The sequence below is a fragment of the Lemur catta genome, chromosome 10 (assembly GCF_020740605.2).
Source record: "Lemur catta isolate mLemCat1 chromosome 10, mLemCat1.pri, whole genome shotgun sequence".
Lineage (NCBI taxonomy): Eukaryota > Metazoa > Chordata > Mammalia > Primates > Lemuridae > Lemur > Lemur catta.
The window spans coordinates 19791612-19813413 of record NC_059137.1 but is presented as its reverse complement, the minus strand read 5'-3'; the positions used below and the strand labels follow the sequence as shown (position 1 = coordinate 19813413).

The 21802-nt window shown below is 43.9% G+C and overlaps 1 protein-coding gene across 5 annotated transcripts in view; it reads right to left on the bottom strand.

The window, feature by feature from the left end:
• The window catches only part of TNC (tenascin C), a 91272-nt gene that overhangs the window by 52628 nt on the left and 16842 nt on the right, over positions 1–21802 (bottom strand). For all 5 annotated transcript variants that reach the window (XM_045563840.1, XM_045563838.1, XM_045563842.1 and 2 more), the window contains exons 2-7: positions 11193–11785; positions 7243–8652; positions 5643–5906; positions 4430–4545; positions 3553–3709; positions 164–433 (exon numbers count right to left, since the gene is read on the bottom strand). In XM_045563840.1, the coding sequence (XP_045419796.1) occupies positions 164–433; positions 3553–3709; positions 4430–4545; positions 5643–5906; positions 7243–8652; positions 11193–11649 (2674 nt within the window). In that variant the 5' untranslated portion in view covers positions 11650–11785. The remainder of the gene's footprint in view (positions 1–163; positions 434–3552; positions 3710–4429; positions 4546–5642; positions 5907–7242; positions 8653–11192; positions 11786–21802) is intronic.

Here is a 21802-nt window from a genome sequence, read left to right as displayed (position 1 = left end):
ATCAATTGTTGCAATATTTTAAAATGAAATTTAAAGTAGTGGAAATCCCCCCTCCATTTTTCTCACTGTAAAATCCTCCTGGATGACACCCCGACATGGAATGGGATGAAATCTTTCAATCCTTTCTTTACCGGGGGGCTGTTAACAGAAAGAGGCCTCTTACCTGTCGTGAAGGTCTCTTTGGCTGGGTTGCTTGACATGTCCCCCCTGCGGGAGATGAGGGACACCTCGTACTCGGTGTCGGGCTTCAGGTTCCCGATGGAGTACTGGTTCTCATCCTCTGTGAGATCGATGGTGGTGCGGTCGCCCGGCACGTCTCTGACGCCGTAGGAGAGCTCGATGCCGTCAATCTCAGCCAGGGGCTTGAACCAGGTGATCAAAGCGGTGGTGTCTGTGACATCCTTCACCTCGATCTGGCTGGGGGCATCCAAACCTATGATGGGCAGAAGACAGAGCAGTGTCAGGGGTCAGGACCGTGACAGGGGCCGAGCAGAGAGAGGACATTGCAGCCCTCCAGACCTGTGGACGTATATTTAGGTGTACGCTGATCACTTGACTTTATTTTAACTTTTTGAGCTTCCATTTCCTGTTTGATAAGCTACAAGTGGGAATAATGGCAGGTATCCCCAGTGTTTCTTGTTTTTGTTTTCAAATTAAAAGGAGATAAAGCTTGCAAAGCATCTAGCATAGAGCCTGGCACAGGGCAGACACGTGAAAAAGGATTGTTCTTTTGTTATTATTATTGTTACTGTTCTTAGAAGTTGAGGAAACATGCTTAGGGGCTACTTCATTTGAAAAAGATTGACTTAATCTCTCTGATTTTTTTAAGTAGGCAAAACTTCCTGGATGGTGGACAATTGTCCATCAGAATTATGAAGCAGAAAAGTGAGATAGAAGACTGTCTTGACAGTGTATGGAAAGGTATTTTTCTGATGAAAAGAATTCAGGCAAGAAAGTCACTGCTCTCTCAAGTCTTGCCTATCTGTATGCTCATCTTGGCTTTTCCTGCTCTGCCCACTCTTGCATTTTGTACTCTGACAGCGTGCTGCTCGGGGCTCTGGGAGCACACGTGCTGCTTGTCACCACCTGGTCTCTGTACATGCCGCTGCTTTCTTTCTTCCCCCTGAGGACACCCCTCCCCCCTCTAAAAAACTATCCTTCAAAATCTCACTAAGGAGAAGCCTTCTCTAACCCTGCTGCAACCAGGCAAACACATTCCCTCCTTGTGGCTGCCACTGTCCTTCAAGGGCCTTCTAATACTGCACCTTTCTCATTGTTCTGCAACAAATTTCTCTACAGTTTGAATCTATTTAAATGGAGTCATTCATTCATTCATTCATTCAGAGAGTGGATCTTTGGCTTTTCTTAACCCCCAGCATAGAGACAGGCAAATCTTATGCATTCAGTAAATATTTTTTTCTTCTTGTTTTTAAATAGTTAAGTGTGTATGTTCAGCATTGGTTCAGTAAACAATATCAAATGAAAGCAACTTGGCTTTATGCAGGGAATGAGAAAGAGGAATAATTCATAGCTGATTGTGAGAAAGCTACACAGTCTGTCTTTTGAAGTCTAGGTATTGACATATCAGTCTCAGCTCACAGATGATAAAGTCGTAAAACGCACAATAAAAATTATGCTTTTCCATGTTACTTTAACAACTAAAGCACACACCCAAAAATGATGCTACAAAAATTGAAGCTGCCCGTCCTACGTTTTTATAGCTGCTAGCAAGCATCCAAATCATACCTACTACTTTCCTTAGCACCCTTTTCATCAAAGAAATTTGGATGCAGCCAAGGACACAGACATCTCCTGGATCTGAGACCCTCAAACAGCAGAAACTAATGTTGCTCTGTGCTTATCATGTGTCAAGCATGGAGCTTATGACACCACCACAAGCAGGATGCCATAAATCCATTTTGCAGATGTCGGATCTGAGGCTTAAAGTAATGAACTTTTCCGAGGTGATGGTGAATGGTGAAGATGGAATTCACACTCAGAACTGATTGGATCCAAAGCCATGCTCTTCCCCCTTTACATGACAATGCCTTTCAAACAAATTCTCCTGTGCAAAATAGGTACAGTACAACCTCCATATAGATGCCAGGGAGAAGGAGCCAAACGCATTTTGCAGTGAAAGTTTAAGGTCCTTTAAACCTGAAAAAAATTCAGGTGTATCAGCAAAAGAAACAGGTAAATATCTGTCCCTTAATGTTGGTATTTATGTGATTATGAAACTTCAAATGTTGGGATGTTTGACTTGAAATAAAAAGAAAACAAAACAGCCAATCCCAAAATTTTGATTAAATGGAAAAGGTCAGGTGAAAAGAAATGTCTTTTGTATTTTCAATGTGCCTTCTCAACGGCAAATAGCTTTTGCTTGATCTTTTCTGTGCCTTTCTGGTGAGCTAATGAGTTTTTCCTGTCGGTACGTGCCTTCTACCTACCACAGAGAGATGTAAGGATGATGGAAAACACTTGCTTATGAAGGAGAAAATCCTATGAGTTGGCTCTTAGCTAAGGCAAAATGTGCAAATATTTAAATGTAAGATGTTCTTTCTTGCCATTAGTCAACAGATTTAACTTTTCCAACAACCCCCTGCCAAGAAAAGTCAATTCCTTAAAGAGTTGGCAGATATGTTATCTTGAAGAAAATAAAGAGATTTTCCTATATGGCAATGCAAAATTATTTTCTTTCTTTCTTTCTTTTTAAAAATTTCCTTCCTGGAAGAACACCTTCAAATTCAGATCTTTTTCCCACAGAATGATCTAGTAGTGCTAAATCCTATTCTACTCCAAGTAGTTCTGACATTATTAGTATTGAGTGAAATTTTATTTAGGTTCCTGTTACAAATATGGAATCAACATTCTCCATAAACCAGAGCCTCTTCAATGCTAGTGGTAAAAGGGTTAAAAGTATTGCACTTACTCTGGCTTAAAGCTGTGACCCTCCTAATATTAACTATGTGGTGTGAGGTAAGGTGATTTAGCTTCTCCAAGCCTTAGTTTCAACTCTGCAAATACAATAACATTAATATTTGCCCTGCCTTTGTCATACAACTGGGTGCTAATGGTAAGTTACATGATGTGGTAGATTGTAATGGCCTCAGTTATTTATCTTCCTGCATCCATGTCCCTGTGAAATGTGACTTTGAAACTCCCTTCGTCAAGAGATGGATGTTTCCCTATCCCTTGAATATAAACTGGCCTTGGGATTGGCTTTGGCAGAAATGATCTAATGCCAGTTAGGAGCCTGTTCGACAGCCATGTGAACAAGTCCAAGCTAGCAGAAAGGCACAATCCTGGCTGAGACCACCCTAGGCCAACCAGCCCCTCGACCACACAGATGCATGAGTGAGCCCAGTCAAGAACTGACAACTTGCTGAACCCAGCCCGACTCCAAATCACCAACCTGCAGAATTGTTATTTCAATTTAAATAAAGCCTAAGCGAAATGATACAGATGCTATACAAGAAGGCACTTTTTCAACCCAGTGCTATCACGTACAACCACCTTTATCATTGCACCAATGGCATTAAAGGTGATACTCACGGGTGGTGGTCACCCTCTTCAGGCCAGGGCCCCGCGTATTGTTTTTCACGATGTGCAGAGATATCTCATACTCTTGCCCGGGAGCTAGACCGGTTTGCCGGTAAGAGGTCTCTGGTCTCCTGAGGCTTTTGGTGATCTCTCCCTCATCTTCTTTATTCTGAAAGATACAGGCAGCTTGGTGAGCCTTAAAGGAGGTGCCAGTCTCTGTATTTATGTGATTCATTCGTTCTGCATTAGTTCGTTTCTCTTACTCTTTCATCTATTCGTTAAGCACTCACTATGCACACATCTCAAGTTCGTTTCTCCCTCTTGCAAAGCTCTCTTCACCTCTGACATGCAAGTCAAATGACGGAATGTGAGAGCCAAAGGAATTCTGAAGCCACCGGCTCCATCTCTCCTCTGATAGACTGAGGCCTGCATCAGAGAAGCAGGGCGATTGTTCTATAGTCACACAGCTAATTAGTGGCAGAGCCTAGCTTAAATTCAGAAACCAGGATCCCAGCCTTCAGTGTGCCCTTGGGCCTGGAGAGAGGAGTTGCTCAAATCTGGAGACATTTTGAGAGAGAGACCATTTCTTCTTCTCTTCTTTTCCTCCAAGGAGAGATTTGCAAGACAATGAGTGGCAATTGGAGCCTGGAGATGACTTAACTTCTATTCATGTAGGCTCTCAGTCTGAGTGCTGTGTACTTACCCACTTATTAAAATCAGGGGAAAACCAACATCATTTAAAATATAGATGCAATCACACAAGGTGCTAATTAGAGCCTTGTCCTCCATCAAAGCTAAGGAATTTGAGTGGGTATAAAATTCTGCAGAACACTTTGACCATCTTTCAGGTCCTTGAGGTCTGATACGCCTGCTCCCTTGCACCCCTTACCATATTCCGGAAGATAATCTCCCACGTTTCAAAAGCAATGTCCAGAGGATCCCACTCCACCTCCACAGATGTCTCCTTGATGGACTTGAATTTTAGGCCTTCAGGTGCAGGCAAGTCTGTAAGGAACAGCACAAAGAAGACGTAAGGATGGGGCAGGTGTGTGGTGGGGGCAGCACAGCCAGGATTCCACTGCACCCTAAGTGGACACCTGCCGTGGTCAGGGGCTGACAGCCAGAGCTGGGGTCATTTAAAGGTTCTTGTGGGATGCAGTCTGCTGAGAGGCATTATGAAAATTAACATTAGGATGAAACATATGATGCAATATTGGCAATTTCATATGGTTAAACCTAGAATAAGCACAGGCTTTGGAATCAGACAGTGTTGGGCTGGAATCTAAGCTCTACCATTGTTAACAACGTGACATTGGGCACGTTGCACTATGTGCCCTGAGCCTCAGTTTCTTCACCTGGGAGAAGGAGGTGTGTAAATATGTCTGCTCCTTGGGAATGCACTGAGAGTTGAATGATATATTCCCTGTAGACTGCTGGGCCTGGCTCCTGGCATGTAGCACAAGTTCAATAAACGTCATCCAGTGTTATTATAACTAAGCGAGAAAGGGCCAAATTCTAGCCACAGCTTGCTTTTCGGGTATGGAGGTAATTATACTGATGCTAAATTCGTAAAGGAATAACTTGAATCCTAGTGTTTCCACTTAAAAAAAGAAAATAGACAATGAACTCCATTGAAAGGTAGTAGAGTGGTTAAGAGCAGAAGTCTGCCAGGACTGCCAGGGTTCAAGTCTCACCTCTACCATTTGTTAGTTGTATTGTGTGGGATGAGATGCTTAACCATTCGGAGTCTCAGTTTCCTCATCTGTAAAATGGGCTCAATAATAGCTCCTGTCCCACAGGGTTAAATGAGTCTATGTAGCGTGCTTAAGACAAAGTCTGGTGCATAGTAAACACTTGTTAAGCATTATCTGTAATCATTCTCTCCCGCAGGAAGGATACAGGAGGACAAGAAGGGAGAATTTATATTAATAGAAAATGAGGAATTTCTTTAAGAATCTATTCAGTGGACTTAACTGGTTTCCAGGTTCTTAACTGGTATAAGTACAAAGAACAACTGTAAGGTGGCAGGAGCCAAGGCAGGGGGGTTCTGCACCAGTGGGCTGAGGGCAGGTGAGGTGCCGGGAAGAGCTCTGCTCACTCACACGTGGCCACCCGGGCGCTGACGGGAATGCTCTTCTTGTTCTCCAAGATGGCAAACACCCGGATAAAGTACTCCACACCCGGCTCCAGCTCCCGGATGGTGGTGGATGTCTGGTCCCCAGGCACGCGGAACTGCATTTCCAGGCCGCCTGCGTGAGTAGGTGTGTATATGACCAAGTACTCTGTGACTCGCATCTCATTGTCCCAGGCCAGGTTGACAGTCTCTTCTGTTACTTCTGTCACGACGAGGTCTTTGGGAGGCGACACTGGCAAGGGTAAGAAAGGACATCTGGGGTCAGTGATGTGCTCTATAAAAATCCCTATAGGTTTGTTTCCCTTGACCTGTCTCTTTCATTGTCAGCAACAGAGATCTGAAGTTGTCTCCCTTGAAATCCATTGTCTCTAAATTGTAGAACTCATCAAGGACCCCCTGCTGCGTCCTTCTTTAGGACCTGTCGGGGCTGTCCATTAGTCCATCACCTTTGGGCTGATGTCCCAGGTCAGCAAAGTGGCCTTCACTGTTCTGGCTCTTCCTACTTCTCCATGCCCTGGGTCTTAGCTCAGATTCAGGCCACTGGCATGAGAAAGTGCAGTCTGAGCTTGACCCCCAGCTCTGAACTTTCAGTTACACATCCTTAGCACTGGAAGGATGTTCTGGGCTCATCTGGTCCAACTCTTTCATTTTCTAGATGGGAGTGAGGCAGAGGCACTTGCCCAAGTTTGGTTACCTCGTGGAGTTCAGAACTCACATGTCCTCCCTGCTAGCCTGGTCATCTTTCCAACTGGGCTTTCCTGCTCGGCCATGTTAAACATGGAGCCATTTATTTATTCCTGGCTACCAATAGTTTTAATCAAGGCATAAACTCTCCATTATGACAATTATTAACATGGGTGGATGATTGAAGTACAAATAGGACTCTCATTCAACATGAGTATCATCATTCTTTGTTGTGTTTTCATTTAACCAGTGTTTACTGTGCACTTACTATACACCAGGCCCTGTGCTAACTGCTGGAAACAGTGCTTCCTTAGGGAAGCTTACAGTTCTTGAGATAAAAAATAGTAACAAAAGACAATTAAGAGACAGGTCTATCTTGTGGACATTAGGCATTTAGTTTTTAGCATTTAAAACAGTTGGTTTTATATAATGTCACCATCTGTTCAATTTAGCTGAATTTTTACTTCTATCCAAAAAGAGAGATTTTGTTTAGTGTTGGTTTGAGGTCAGGGAGAGTAGAAAAGGAGGTTGATATTTAGCAAGTGGGAGGTTACCCCTTAATCTGCCTCATCTTGTGTCCTGGATGTTAAACTCTGTGTGGATGAGTTAGGCAGACTCAAATGCTAGCTATGGGATTTATTGACTGTGTGTCTCTGGGCCAATTACACAACCTCTCTGAGCAGGTAGCCCTGTAATAAGTGAATGACCAGGGCCCCCTCCAAGAGTCAGCATGTGTGTGTGTTTAATATATTAATACATACAAAGAATGAGAATCAAAGAGTCAGCTCATGTGTGTGTGTGTTTGTAAATGCATTCACGGTTCTGCAACACATACTAGATGTCCACCCAACTGTGGTCACCCTGGTCCACGCACTGGCACTCACCCTCCGAGCAGTCTTCCCCAGTGTGGCCCTCGCTACAGATGCAGCGGCCCGAGACGCACTGCCCCCAGTTGCTGCAGTCATTGGGGCAGGAGCGCTGCCCGCAGTCCAGGCCTGTGAAGCCCTCGTGGCAGATGCACTGGCCGTCCTCGCAGCGACCCTGGCCGTGACAATCACTGGGACACCTTTGCTCCTTGCAGTCTTTGCCCATGAAGCCCTCATTGCACACGCACTGCCCGTTCACACAGCGGCCCTGGCCGTGGCAGTCGTTGGGACAGGATAGTTCGGAGCAGTCAGGACCCGCAAAGCCATCCTCACACACGCACTGCCCATCCACGCAGCGGCCCCGGTTGCTGCAGTCCCTGGGACATCGGCGATCCCGGCAGTCTTCCCCCATGTAGCCGTCATCACAGACGCACATGCCGTTCACGCAGCGGCCGTGCTGGTGACAGTCATTAGGGCAGCTCATGTCACTGCAGTCGTAGCCCTGGAAGCCTTGCTCGCACACACACTTGCCCTGGACACAGCGGCCCCGGTTGTGACAGTCATTGGGGCACCGCAGCCGGCTGCAGTCCTCCCCAGTGTAGCCCTCGTCGCACACGCACTGCCCGTTGACACAGCGGCCGTGGCCACTGCAGCCGTTGGGACACTTGAGTTCCCCGCAGTCAGCTCCCGTGAAGCCGTCGTCACACTCACACCGCCCGTCCACGCAGCGGCCGCGGTTGTGACAGTCGGCAGGGCACCTCTTCTCACTGCAATCCACGCCGGCAAAGCCCTCGTCGCACACGCACTGCCCCTCCTCGCACCGGCCCTGGCCGTGGCAGGCTTGCGGGCAGGTGAGCTTGCTGCAGTCTTCGCCCGTGAAGCCTTCTTCGCAGTAGCAGGTGCCGTTGACGCAGCGTCCCCGGTCGAAGCAATCGTTGGGGCAGACGAGCTCACTACAGTCTTCGCCTGTGAAGCCCTCGTCGCAAACACACTCGTTCTCCACGCACCGCCCGCGGTTGTAGCAGTTGTTGAGGCACAGGGGCTCATTGCAGTCGTCGCCGGCAAAGCCTTCCTGGCACACGCACCTGCCGTCCACACACGTGCCGTGCTCCTCGCTGCAGGGCACAGGGCAGATCTCCCGGCTGCAGTCAGCTCCCGAGTAGCCCTCGAAACAGACGCACACCCCGTTCACACACTTGCCCTGGTCATTGCAGTCACCGGGGCAGGCCAGCTGGCTGCAGTCCTCGCCGGTGAAGCCCTCCTCACAGACACACTGCCCGTCCACGCACTGGCCGCGAAGGTGACAGTTGCCTGGGCAGTCCGGCTCAGAGCAGTTGGGGCCTTTCCAACCAGGTTCACACACACAGCCACATCCTTCGGCGCTGAAGTTGCCCCGGCCACTGCAGAAGGGCCTGGTGTCCAGGCGGCCTGCAAGAAAGAGAACAGAAGCTGTCAGCCGGGCTCCAGCAGCCGAGTTCCTTGGAGATGCCCAGATTCCAATCAGCCAGAGGGTGGTTGCAGCCTCAGACTCCACCTGGCTGGAAAACCAGTTGTTCAGTGTGTGAAATCAGATGGAACTCACACACAACTGCATCAGGTAGGAAATCTTAACCTGTGTTCCCCCAAATTTCAGACTTGTACACAAAGATAGTGTGTGATTATGTGTGTAGGAGTGTGCGTACGTGCGTGCATGCGTGTGTGTGTGTGTGTGTGTGTGTGTGTGTATTTCCACCCCCTGGGGAGAGGATTCATAGTTTTTATAGCATTTTCAAGAAGTCCCACGACTCCAGTGAGTATGAGTCATTGCCTTGTGGAAATGCATCACTGGGCTATGTTGCTACTTCTCCAGTGCCAAGTCAAGGTCAGGCACGTAAGAGATGCCCAAGAAATTAGTTGTTGCACTGAACTTAATTCTGACTTTTTAAGGCCAATAGCTGTGCCACATTTAGGAAAGACTCTTTAGTGCTCAGTTTCTCATAGCTCACTCCCCTGGGCTTCCGTCAGAGTTAAAAGACGACCTTAGGAGCTCACTCTTATGCCTGGTGTTGTCTTTGTTTTCTCTCCCAAAGTTTATTTTGGGTGGACTCAAGTTGGTAAGTGGGTTTACATGACCAAAACATTCTAATTTTCCATAACTGAAGTGAGGCAGCTAAGGAGTGGCTTTCTAATTTTATCAGGACACCTTTCAGTTTGGCTTTGTCCCCAGAAAACCCTTGTGTCTCTCTCTTTTGTCCCTCTCTGTCCTGAAGGCTGAGTGGTGGCCGAGCTGGGAACTGTGAGGCCAGGACTGACATCACCCCACACTTGGAGGTCTATTGTCTCCGCTGGACTTGCAAGAGTCACTAGTCTGATCTCCATGGAGTCTAATGAGAAGAAACTGAAGTCACTTCTATATTCTCTGTACCTAGATACAGTTGTGCAAATATTAATATATCTTATTTCCTTCCTGAGAGCAGAAAGAAAGTAAACTTAAAAATAAGTTGGTTTGAAAACTGAGAATCTAAATTTGTGCCGTCCAGTATAATAACCAATGGCCACATGTGGCTACTAAGCATTCAGTTGTGGCTAGTATGAATTGAGATGTGCTGTAGGTATGAAATACACAGATGGATTTCAAAGGCTTAGTATAAAAGAATAGAATGTAAAATATTTATTAATAATTTTTATATTGATTCCAGGCTGAAAAACTGATTTTTTGGCTCTATTGCATAAAATAAAATAAAGTAAAATAAAATAAAATAGATGATTACAATTATTTTTACCTGTTTCTTTTTCCTTTCTTTGATATGACTACTGGAAAATTTAAGATTACATATCTGGCTCACCTTATATTTTCATTGGACAGCACTGTCATAAACAATTATTTTAACTCACTACATAGCATCAGTCCTACTCTGTATTCTCATCTGCATTTTGCCAGGGAGTTGACAGAAGAGGAAGGCAAACTAAATTATGCATAAAGAAAACTTTTAAAAAATATTGCCTTAGAAACCTAGAGCATGTCCTGTAGAACCATAAGACTAGTTCACTTAGGGTGGTTCCAAGTACTTTTTGGTAATTTTTTTTGAGTGGCAAAAAACAGAGATTTTCATCTCTGAAACTCCTGTGGCTCTATCAATTTTAGAGAATGAAGATGACATAATTCCACAATATGGGATGCCCATGGGGACAGGGCACCAGTGGGAGAGACACACAGGCACATTCACAGCCCCTGCCTGTCTCTTACTACTCTTTGTGTCATCTTGTGCCAGTTGGTGAACTTCCCTGAGTCTCAGGTCTGCAGAAGAGAGAGTTAAACCTTATCTTACAGGGTTGTTGGGAGAGTTAAATGAGATACTAATCACAAAGCCTGGTACACAGACGGGGCTTGGTTCATGAATGTGATCATCCTCATCACTGCTAAATGGGAACATTTTCCCCAATTCTCATGGCCTCAGCACTACCACAGACAGCACTGTGCATTTGTAAGAACACTGGGGCGTAACTCAGCCACTCATTTTGGGACCTTGAGGAACCCCATCTTCCTTCTGGGCCTCAGTTTCCCTATTGCTCCTCCAGCCCCAACGAGGCGATGGGGCTATATCAGTACCTATTAGAGAGTTCTCTTCCGGGCAGAAATTTCGTGGTATAGTCATAGGTTTTGGGGTGCAGAATGGGTAGATTTCATGGTCAAATAAGTTTTAGAAACTTAGAATTAAAGTGAAATAGGGTTTGTCAAAGCAGGGCTTCTCACTGGCCTGAAAATTCCTCCGAGAAACACTTATTGCTCCGAGTACTCCAAGCAGGAGAGAGGTGGCTACATTCTCCACATTCATTTGACCATGCAATCTCTTTGCAAAGACCACGGCATGAGGCTGGAGTTCCAGAATGGCAGGGAAACCATTCTGGAAGCAGCGGATGGATCCCGCTGTGCGCCTCATCTCTCCCGTCTGTGCAGGGAAGGGCCCGGGCCAGCCACCGGCGCGTACCTTCGGCGGGCTGGAGACAGCAGCCGGCTCCGGCGGCGCATTGCTCGCGCAGGGAGGACACCAGGCTCTCCAGCTCCTCCAGCCTGCTCAGCAGCTCCTTGACGTCAGGGGCGGCGGCACAGCCGCAGGCCCGGCGGGGGATGTTGATGCGGTGCGTGAACACGATCTGGTTCTCCCCATCCACTGTGCGCTCCTGGAAGCTTTCGCCGGGCCCCGGTGTGGGGGCCAGGTCTTTCTCTCCACTGGCCGACTCCAGATCCACCGAGCACTGGGATCCCACCGGCAGCTTGATGTTGTAGACGTGGTTAAACACCACCGGCTGACTCTCCTCCGGCAGGCTGACGTTCACCCCACTCTGCCGCTTGTGCCGGATGACTTTCTTGAGGACCCCACCTTCGGTAGACAGGACGAGCAAAGCTAGAAAGACCCCTGCCAAGAGCCGAGTCGCGGCCCCCATGGTGGAGGTGGGTTTGGCAGGGTGTTTCTGGGGTTCTAGGGTCCCAGAGCGTCTCACTCTCAGCAGAATTGAAGATTTAGACGCACAGAGTAGAATCCAAACCAGTTGTCCCTGGTCTGCTTGACAGAATTATCTTCTACAAGTAAACAAAGGAAAACAATCAACTTATTAGTATCTGCTATGAATCGAATCTATTGAATATCTATAACTGCAAGTGAATTTTGATTTTTGTATCCCTGTGTTTGAAGCTCTCCTGAAAATCTTTCATTGTTTATATCATCGCTGTTGTGGTGCTATAAATTTTGCAACCTTGAAGTCATGACTTGACACACTGTTCAACTTCAGGAGATTTAGGGAGATAGCAGGGTATAGGGGAAAGGACAAAACACGGGAATAAGACAGGCATGGGTTTGTATATCAGCACTAGCCCTGGGTCCTTGGGCAAGTTATATAACTTCTTGTTGCCTTATTTCACTTTCTGTACATTGAAGATCATAATAGCTAATGGAGGCGCTAAAAGAATGACGCAGAGATCATTATGTATTCATTAGTATCTTCAGTATTTATTAACTAAGTCCTCTGAGTGAATTACTACACCGGCCTCTTATCACTGATCCTCAAAATTGGGTTTAACACCATCTACTGGTTCTCTTCTGTTATGAGAGGCAGAGGTTAAAATGAAGGACTCCAGAAGGCAAACTGAGCTTTAATCCTAGCCGAGCTTCTTACTAGTCATGTGGCTGTCAGCACAGCTTTCTACTTCTCTGGACCTCAGTTTCTCTTCTCCTTGACTTATTTCCAAAACCTTCAAAAACCCAGTTTACAGACAGAGCATTCCTGAACCAGTCGTCCAATCTGAGGTTCGTGACAAGAGATGGCTCAGGAAGGATGTGCACCACAAGCCTTAGGTGGCTTCTGCCATCAAGTACTTATAGAATTCTTACAGAGTTTTCCACAATAATCAGTGTTCTATGGGTGGTAGAAGTAAATAGAAAACCAAGTGTATACCATTAGAGGACTTAACGATAGAATCGAGAGGAAAATGAAATCATCCATTCAATATGTAGGAATGAAGCAAGAAAGAATGCATAGGATTTATTATGTGCTGTAGAATATAACTGCTTATGGAATTGGAAAATATAAAGAGAATTGTCAGGAGAACGATATGGCATGGCTTATTGGAAAGGACGAAATTTAAGCTGAGCCTTCAATAGTGAGAAGGATTAGATGGAAATAGAGTATGGAGGAAAACATGCTCCCATGGAACATTTCTCACTTTGTGACGTTGTATCCACCTGTCTTATGGCTACTCACCCATATGGGCAATTGCGCAGCAGACGACAGGGGGGTCATCACAGGCAGTTGAGAAATGAAGTAAAGATAGGAAGACATGGCTAAACTTTGGGTATTATGATATTGACCCAAATAATGCCTTGGAGGCATGTGAGAATGATCTATAGATGACATAAAGTCATTCATGGTCCTCTTTAATTGGGAAATTCACCTGAATGTAGTTCAAAAAATAACTGAAGAGCTATTTGGTTTTTAATAAGCCATTTCACAAGTTGACATTTCCCCCTGCCTACGCTATTCTTATCCTTGTACATTCTAAGTTAGCTATTTATGCCAACCAGCTATGGTATTTGGATCACTCAGCCTATAAGAAGGTTTCTACCTTTTTTCCCAGAAAGATTTTATCCTAATAATAGACTATATCAACCTAATCCCAACTGATCACCTCCATCCTGACAGCAGAAAGCCTTTGCAGAACAGATGTGGCAGGGGAAACGGAATGGAGAAGCATTTCTACACGACTGGTCAAGGGTCTGAGACTGAGAAAGCACTGGCTGTGCATTTAACCAAAAATGTCCTATCCACACCCTCACCGCATCCTAATTATAATCACATTGATATTTTACCAACTATTTATGTAATAGGCATCTACTCCCTGGTTAAGCCAAAAAGAAACAAAACAAAACAACACAAAACAAACGAACAATCTTCTGAGCATGCTTTCTCATTCAAATCCATTTCCTAAATAACAATTTGTGGGGCTGGGATGTAGGTAAGGCTACTGAATGAGGATTATTATGGAGAGGAGATCTTGGCATGTTCTCTTCTCTCAAACCAATTTGGCCATCTTATTTGTTTACTGGACAAATATTTATTGGTTGCATACTCTCTTGGAATGGCAGCTTTACCTCTTTTCACCTTCACAAAGTCCTTCTTTCCCAGCCCCTTCCTATCAACTCTTAGCCTTTCTTTTTCTTTTTCTTTCTTTCTTTTCTTTTTTTCTTTTTTTTTTTGAGGAAGGGCCATGGGCCAAGCTTGAAATGTTTTTGGACTTTTACCCAACACTTTTGTGTGTGTTGCTAAATGACTTAAATTTCCATCTAAAAAGCCATTGGAGTTGCTAGTTGAGACTCCAAGGCAATGAGTTTAGGGTAATAATGACCAGAGTGTGAGTAGAGTGAGAATTTTTCACTGTGTATTTAATAGTTGTGCACTGGCACAGGCAGATGTTGCATTGTTTGGGGGAGCATGTGTTATTCTTGTGGGTTATGTATTTGCCAGTTGGCTCACGGCAGTCTGAGGAGGGTGGATGGTTTTGTACTTTGGGGAAAACTCATCATATTTTCAGTGTTGTGCAAAATGCTTAGGTTTTGGAACTAGACATATCTGGGTTCAAATGTCACTCAGTAATCCCGTAACTTTGGCAAGCTACTTAGGCTCCCTAAGCCATGACTGCATTTATAAAACAGGAATCAAAAACATTTCAGAGAAAATTAAGATTAGAGACCTGTGCATAAAGCATCCAGCATGGTGTCAGGCTCATAGTAGGCACTCATTAAACAGTAGCTGCTATTTTGTTACACTTCTGAGAACAAAACCAAGCAAGAGTCCACACCAGTAGCCTCCTTTTGCTTAAATTTGAGCTTGACCTCCTAGTTGAATCTAGTCTTAAGCTCAGCAGCCACTTGGATCTAGATCAAAGGGGAGTTGCAGAAGTCACTGATGGGGGAGGAGGTAAACCTTATGAAGATAAATTTACTAGAACTAGAAATATTTATATGAGAGAGAGAAAAGTTAGGGAGCAAGTAAATGACCTTTAAGAATGTAAAATATTCTTGTGCAGACAAATGGCTGGTTTATGTCTCCTTTGAGGATGGACCTAGGAAAATTACTTGAGATTGCAGTTTGAGACATTTACGTTAGATATGAAGAATCGTGTTCTGATAGTAGAGCTTTTATATTTCAGAATGAGCAACTTATTCTTCAGAGACTCTTTAAAAAGCACAAGTGGATTCTTATCTGTATAGGAAATGATCAGCAACGAAAGGTCTGGAAATATCTTGTAGGATAAAGGACTGCCAACCTATGCATCTTTATCCTGTAGTTGAGAAAACCAGGGTTGAGTGGGGCAGGGTTACCATGTATAAATCCTGGAGAATAAGGAGCTTGTTTGTCTCTTTTGGCCCCTAAGGACAGAATAAACACCAATGTCCATGTGTGTGTATGTGCTGGGGGTGAGGCAGGGAGGAAGGGTTGGTTATAAGAAGGCAAATTTTAGCACAACAGGAGAAAGATTTTTGAAGTTGGAATTGTCACTCAATAGAAAGGGCTTCTTTGAGAATGCAGCAAGCTCCAAAGCACCAGAAGAAATCAAACAGCGTTGTAGAGCACAGGTTTTGTAGACAAACTCCACTGAGTTTGAATCACTGTTTGACCACTACCTCTTCCTTGTGCAAAGTATTATCTATGACCATAAGCCAGAGTCTTGTTATCAATAAATGTGGTAAGAGTACCCTCATAGAATAGTTGTGAAAAGTGCATGAGATAACGTGTACAAAAGACATGGCGCAGTCTTTGGCAACATCAAGAGCTCAATAAAGGAGCTTTTGTAGTGGAAATTATGGACTTCGATTAATATATTGTTTCCAGAATTTTCTTTCTCCTAACCCTGGAAACTCTTACGTTGGCATATATAGGTCTGTGTTTAAGCAGGGATAGGAGTTCTGCAGGGAAGTGGAAACTTGTCAGTGTATTTAGACAAATATGAAGTATGCCCTGGAAGATATACATATATACGTATATATCTAAGTGTGTGTGTGTATGTGTGTGTGTGTGTGTATGTGTGTGTGTGTATCTTTTATAGTGAGATTTAAAAACCTGGTAAGTCAATGATTGCAAAGGAGGGCATCAGGAAGACATGTAACCTTTTCATTGTCTCAATACATAGAGTACTGGGGTCACATACACAGGACAAAGGTACTTCCAAGCTAAACATGTTATCCTGCTCTGTACCCTGCCTCAGCAAACACATCTAATGCAGAACAATGCATATGTGTATCAGACTTTGCTTTCTGTCTTTATCAAAAGAAATTTTTAGGACTAAATGAATGAATTGTGGAATTGTTTCTGTGAGACCTTCTAGGTGTCTCCATTCCTGTTAACATCTCAAAGCATAATTAATCTGGTGGTAAAAATTCTACCATTTCCCTATGAGATAGGAGGTTTCAGAAGAGGTAAAAAAATTTGGATTTGTTGGTGTAGAGTAGTTCGGTCTAATACACCACATAAGGTTATTAAAGTTAATTAAAATTAAGTACAATTAGAATTCTCATTCTTCAGTTGTAATGACATTTCAAGTACTTAATAGCCACATGTGGCTGGTGGGTACAGTACAGACCAGTGCAGATAAAGAACATTTGCATTGTCACAGGAGGCTCTATTGAGCAGTACTGGTTTTGAAGGTTGCTTGATTTTATTAAACCTGTGGTACAAAAACAAGGAAACTGAGGCTCAAAGAGAGGCTATAAGAAAGTTCTGATATTGTTAAGTTTCCTGTCTAATGAAAATGGGTGAGTACCTCAGACACAGGTGCCAGGAGACTAGGGGGAAAAGATGGCATCTTTTAAGCAACTCACTTAAACATAAGCACACAAGCATGTGCACTGTGGTTTCTGTACTTTACATGTTCGAACATATCCGGGTACAAGTGGGGAATGGTCTTTAAGACTATTGTCCTCCTCAAATCTGAAGAGATAACCACCTTGTCCCAGGTCAGCATCTTTTCCCACACCCTGCCCTTGGGTCAGGAAATATTTTCTTTTTTTCTCTCTCTGCACACCTTAGATTCTCATAAGAATCTTCTCCTCACATCAAACCAAAGCTGCGTTGCTCCAAAAACCACTCTGGCGCTGTACAACACCTCCTTCTGCTCTGCCTCAGCCTTCCCTTAGAAGCTGGTAGAGCTTGTCATAGACAACCCATGACTTCTGTTCCTCTGCTGACCCTGCACTGTTTTGCTCCAGAGTTTGGGGGCACTCAGTCCATTTCCTTCAGCCATCTAAACATTTCTGTTATGAAGCAGCTGGGGGTGTTGGGGAAAGAGTCTGGTCTTTGGAGTAAAATAGATCTGTGTTAGAATTGTTAGAATTCAGCTCTTCCATATTAGTAGCTGCTACTTGTGGCCACTCCCTCTCCCTCTTTGAGTCTCACTTGCCTCATCTCTTCCATGGGGATACATATGTCTATCTCATGGTGTTATGGGAGAAGGGGATGAAATGAGAAGATATATGTTAAGGTACTAGCACAGTGCCTGGTACATAGTAGGTGCTTAATATATGGTAGCTAATAATAACAGAAGCAATAATAACAACACTGATCAAATACAGAATAAATCAGAAAGGAAACCTTGTATCCAGAAGGGGTTGGGAGACTCAGGGAGATACATTCGTGACTACAATAATGATATAATAAGTAACAAAAGAGATTGGCTAACTTAGATCCATTAATGCTCAAAGTGAAGGGAGGCTACGTTCTTTTCTGAGGAGATCAAGAAAAACACCTTGAAAGCAGTGGCACTTGAGATAGGCAAGATTCTGAGAAGTAGATGGATACAACTCCAGTGAGTGGTACAGATGGGAGACTGCAGCAGTCTGGAAAGAAGAAACGTCATGAGAAAAAGGCAAGGAAGTGGGAACACGCGGGTGAGGAGAAGAATGGAGAGGACGACAGTAATAACAGCAGCTTTTCTTTATGGGCACCTGATACATGCAGAGGTTGGGTAGCACATAGGGAATACGGAGAGGTCTTGCTCTACTGGGGTGTAAAATAATACATAGAGCAGTAGAAATGCAGAGACTACATGGAGCTGGTAGAAGCCACATTGAGAAGGACATTAAAGGTCAGTGTGAAGAGCTGTCCTTAGCCCAGTAAGCAGTGTTGCACGTCTGCACAGCTGGTGCCTAACCGTGGGCAGGCATCTGTTGAGAAGGCTGGGCAGAGCACAGCGTTAGTATTTAGTCCTTGGCCTCCAAATACCTGCTACGGTTGTGACCTCTGCCTCCTACAAAAAGTTAAAAAGATAAAAACAATGGTCCTGAAGCCTTTTTGGGGGGATGAGGGGTTAGGACTTAATCTTTTTTATTTCAGTTTGCTTGGTATTAGATGTTACCAGTGTAGGAAGATTTCTCCAGAGTCTGGCATTATGGAGTTTTACTCAGAACATTACCATGAGGTCACACTTCATTTAACAGACTGGGCAACCAAGGCCAGGATCATGCCAGCCCTGTCCTAATGGCTTTTTAGTTTATGATTTTATATTTCAAGGTGCCTCTTAATTTGTTGTCAAATTTTCCTTTTTTTTTAAAAAAAAAAACAAAACAGTAGAGCTGTTTGGTAGCTAAACTTTTGGAAGGAGCATTGAATAATCTAAGTTATTTTTAGGCATCTCACCACAGGACAAAGACGGTTGCTGGATGAAGAAATCAACAATCTTTGAATTTTTCCCTGGTCACAGCTGGAGAATAAACAATTTCATTTTTAGATAAAGAAAAAAACTTCCAACTGGCTAGAATCATATTTCAGAATTGGTTACTTATGACTGCACTTTTAGCAGCTCGCAGAATACATTTATCTTGTTCACTCAGGCACGTACATGAATTATCCTAGGTTTGGGGGGACAAGGAGGATTCCTACTATTTAGAAATGCAGATGAATTTGTTTCCACATCATTTTCCCAACACATGAGGTAGCTCAGACCAAATTTTTCTTCTTGCTTACAGGCACAAGAATTTTATTGTGCACAGTCTGTCAAGCACAGAGTTGCTTACATGGGCGTTCTTAAATGTTCTAGAAATTCCTCACCCCTTGTCCTTCCCAACATCCATAAATTCCTTTTTGGAATGTGTCAGGGAGAGAGAGGAGCCAGGAAACAGCCGTAAGTGTGTATTTTTTTCTTCCAAGGACATCTGATCCCCACAGTTGAGTGAGTCCAGAACAACCTGTGTCATAAAAGAATTGGGAAAACTCTAACTGCCAAGCTAAAGACCCTCCATGCCCCAGGTGTTTGAATTCCAGCACTGAGAAACAGTTATCCAATTAAGTAGCATGGTGGCTTAACTGGTGCCCAGTTAGGATGCTAGGAGAGCTAGCAGGTATCTCAGAGGACTGAGAATTAATTCATTTAAAAAATTATTTATTCTTGCATCCAATAGAGATGAATGAGAACAGGCTATGGGATAGCCTGGGGGTGGTAGGGTGTTTCAGAAACCAATGATGGATAAGTCTTGCCCTCAGTGAGTTCATAGTCCAGTTAGAAAGCAGACATGTAAGCAGATACTTATTGGGGAGAATGATAAATGTTAAAATTGACAATATCGATTTGATCAATAAGGTGTTTGAAAATATCTGCTCTAGAATCAAATACTGTTAGATCCTCGCTCTGCCACTTGCTATTAGCTTGAACCATACGGAATCACCTTTGTTTTTTAGGTAAAAGATGGTTGGGTGGTAGCATGTCCGTAGGGTTCCATCTAGTAGCTGTCTTGGATATGCAACATTGCCTCACTGAGCCTCAGTTTTCTTTTCTGTAAAATGGTAATATCAATATCAACCCCACAATAAAGTTCTTCCAACTGCAAGTAAGAGAGATGAGATTAATGAGATAATGTAGGCAAACTACTCAGCAGCTAGCACTTAAAAGGAAGGAGATCTTAGTAACTGCTGCGTATTGGTATTGTATGATTACTTGTATCTTTTGTTTAGAGAAGGCAGTTAGCAGAAGGCTAGTCTCTTAAGGAAGAGATTCATAAGAGACTTTTGGGGAGCCCTCTCTTGCCCACTGTTGCTTTTTCCATCAGAGTGCGTAAACATTAGTGGTCCAGTTTGTTAAGTGACAGGGATACTCTGAAATTTTGAGGAAAGTGAAGAGGCTGTGGCTACAGCCCTGGTTTCCACGTAGCCTATCTATTCTAATTCAGCAGCAAGACAAGCAAGTGAGCGAGCCTGGGGTGGGGCTCTTTTCTGGGAGGCCAGTCTCCTGGCCAACGTTTCTCCGAGGCAGTGCTGCTACTGGGATGGTTGTCCGCGCCGCCGAGCCTGGGCTTTCTCCAGAACAGACTGCCTGTGGTTTAGTCTTTCAAGACTATGTTCCTAACGGGAAACATTTGGCCCAGCTTCTCAGTACTTTCCGAAGGCACAGACAGACATCAGATTACAGAGTCAAAATCATGCTTGAGTGGGACTTAGAAGCAACTGTAGACGATCGCTGAGTCCAAACCCGTGGCATCCACAGCATCATTCCGGAGTACGTGGCACACATTGCTGATCAGCAACACCTCACTCCCGAGGAGCTGCACTGCAGAATCACTCTGGATCTATCCGTCCAGGAAGCCACATCCAATTAAGCAAATGTAGTATATGACATGAAACGTATTTGCCATGTATCTAGTTATTCAAAAGAATAACTGACCTGAAACACCCAGAGAAGATCTCTATCTAATTAGTGATAAATATGATATTAAAACACAGAGATCTTGCCTTTTGGTCAAGGATTTGATTGAGGTTTACCTCTTCCTCCAGATCACTGGGAAGGCTTCAAAAAGAAATGCATATGCACAACCTGGGGACGATAGCTAATAATAATGTATTGTATACTTCAAATTTGCTAAGGCAGTAGATCTTAAGTGTTCTCACCACACACATACACAAAGGTAACTATATGAGGTGATGCATGTGTTCATTAGCTTGAATCTGGTAGTCATTTCACAATGAATATGTACATCAAATCATCACATTGTATACCTTAAATGTGTATACTTTTCATTTATCAGTTACACCTCAGCAAATCTTGAAAAAAAACCTTTAAAAGTTCACATGAAAGTCTTCCAGTAATTTCTAGTATGAGGTCATTGTAAAGGTCTCCAGAGAGAAATACCACTGGTGGGATCTTGGAGAGCGTCTGTGTTAAGAGATTTCTAGACTTCTTGTTTCTGTAGGGTTTTTCACTGTTCCATCCATCCATCCATCTGACCATCCATCTTTTCAGTATATATTTATTAAATATGGACCACATGCCAAGCCCTGAGTTAAGCATGAAGTATACAACAATGGAGAAGATAAACATGTTTTTTATAATCCCAAAGCTTACAATTTCCTCCTGAAGGGTCAGAAAATGCAATTGCTTTTAAATCCATGTGTTGTGGATTTATTATTTGTGATACTCTTAAGTGCCATTGCAGATTGGAAACATGGTGCATACTCCCTAGCCGATAGTGAGAGTATAGATGTTAAGATTCTTTCCGGGTCTAATTGCTGTTTATTCACTATGGGGTGCACAATGTGCTGGGTGCTGGGGAAAATAGGCTGAGTAAGCAGCTTTCTCCTGTTCCCAGGGATCTCAGAAACTAGAGGAAGATAAACAAGCAAGGTTTGGTGGCAGTGCCAGCTGAATGAGAGAATTGAGGAAATTGAGCTGGGAAATTCACAGAGGGCTTCCTGGAGGAGGAAGGTATTAGATCACCAAATATTGGTTGAAGAGGCCTCAGATCAGGGAGAAGTTGATATAATCACAAGGATAATAAAAGTAGTACAGATATCATTAACTATCATTTATCAAGTGTCTATTTTGACAGAGCTTGTGCTTGGCATTTTAAATCTCCAATTTAAAATTCTCACAAAATTATATCAGGTGGTATCTTTATCCTTGTTTTGCAGCTGAATAAACTGAAGCATAGAATAACTAAGTGGTTTCTGCAAGTTCAGGTATCTATTAAGTTGTGAAGTCAGGATTTGAACCCGAGTCCCTCTGAGTCCAAAGTCAGGGCTCTGAACCACAATCTTATGCATTGTTTTGTCCTGGGAAGCC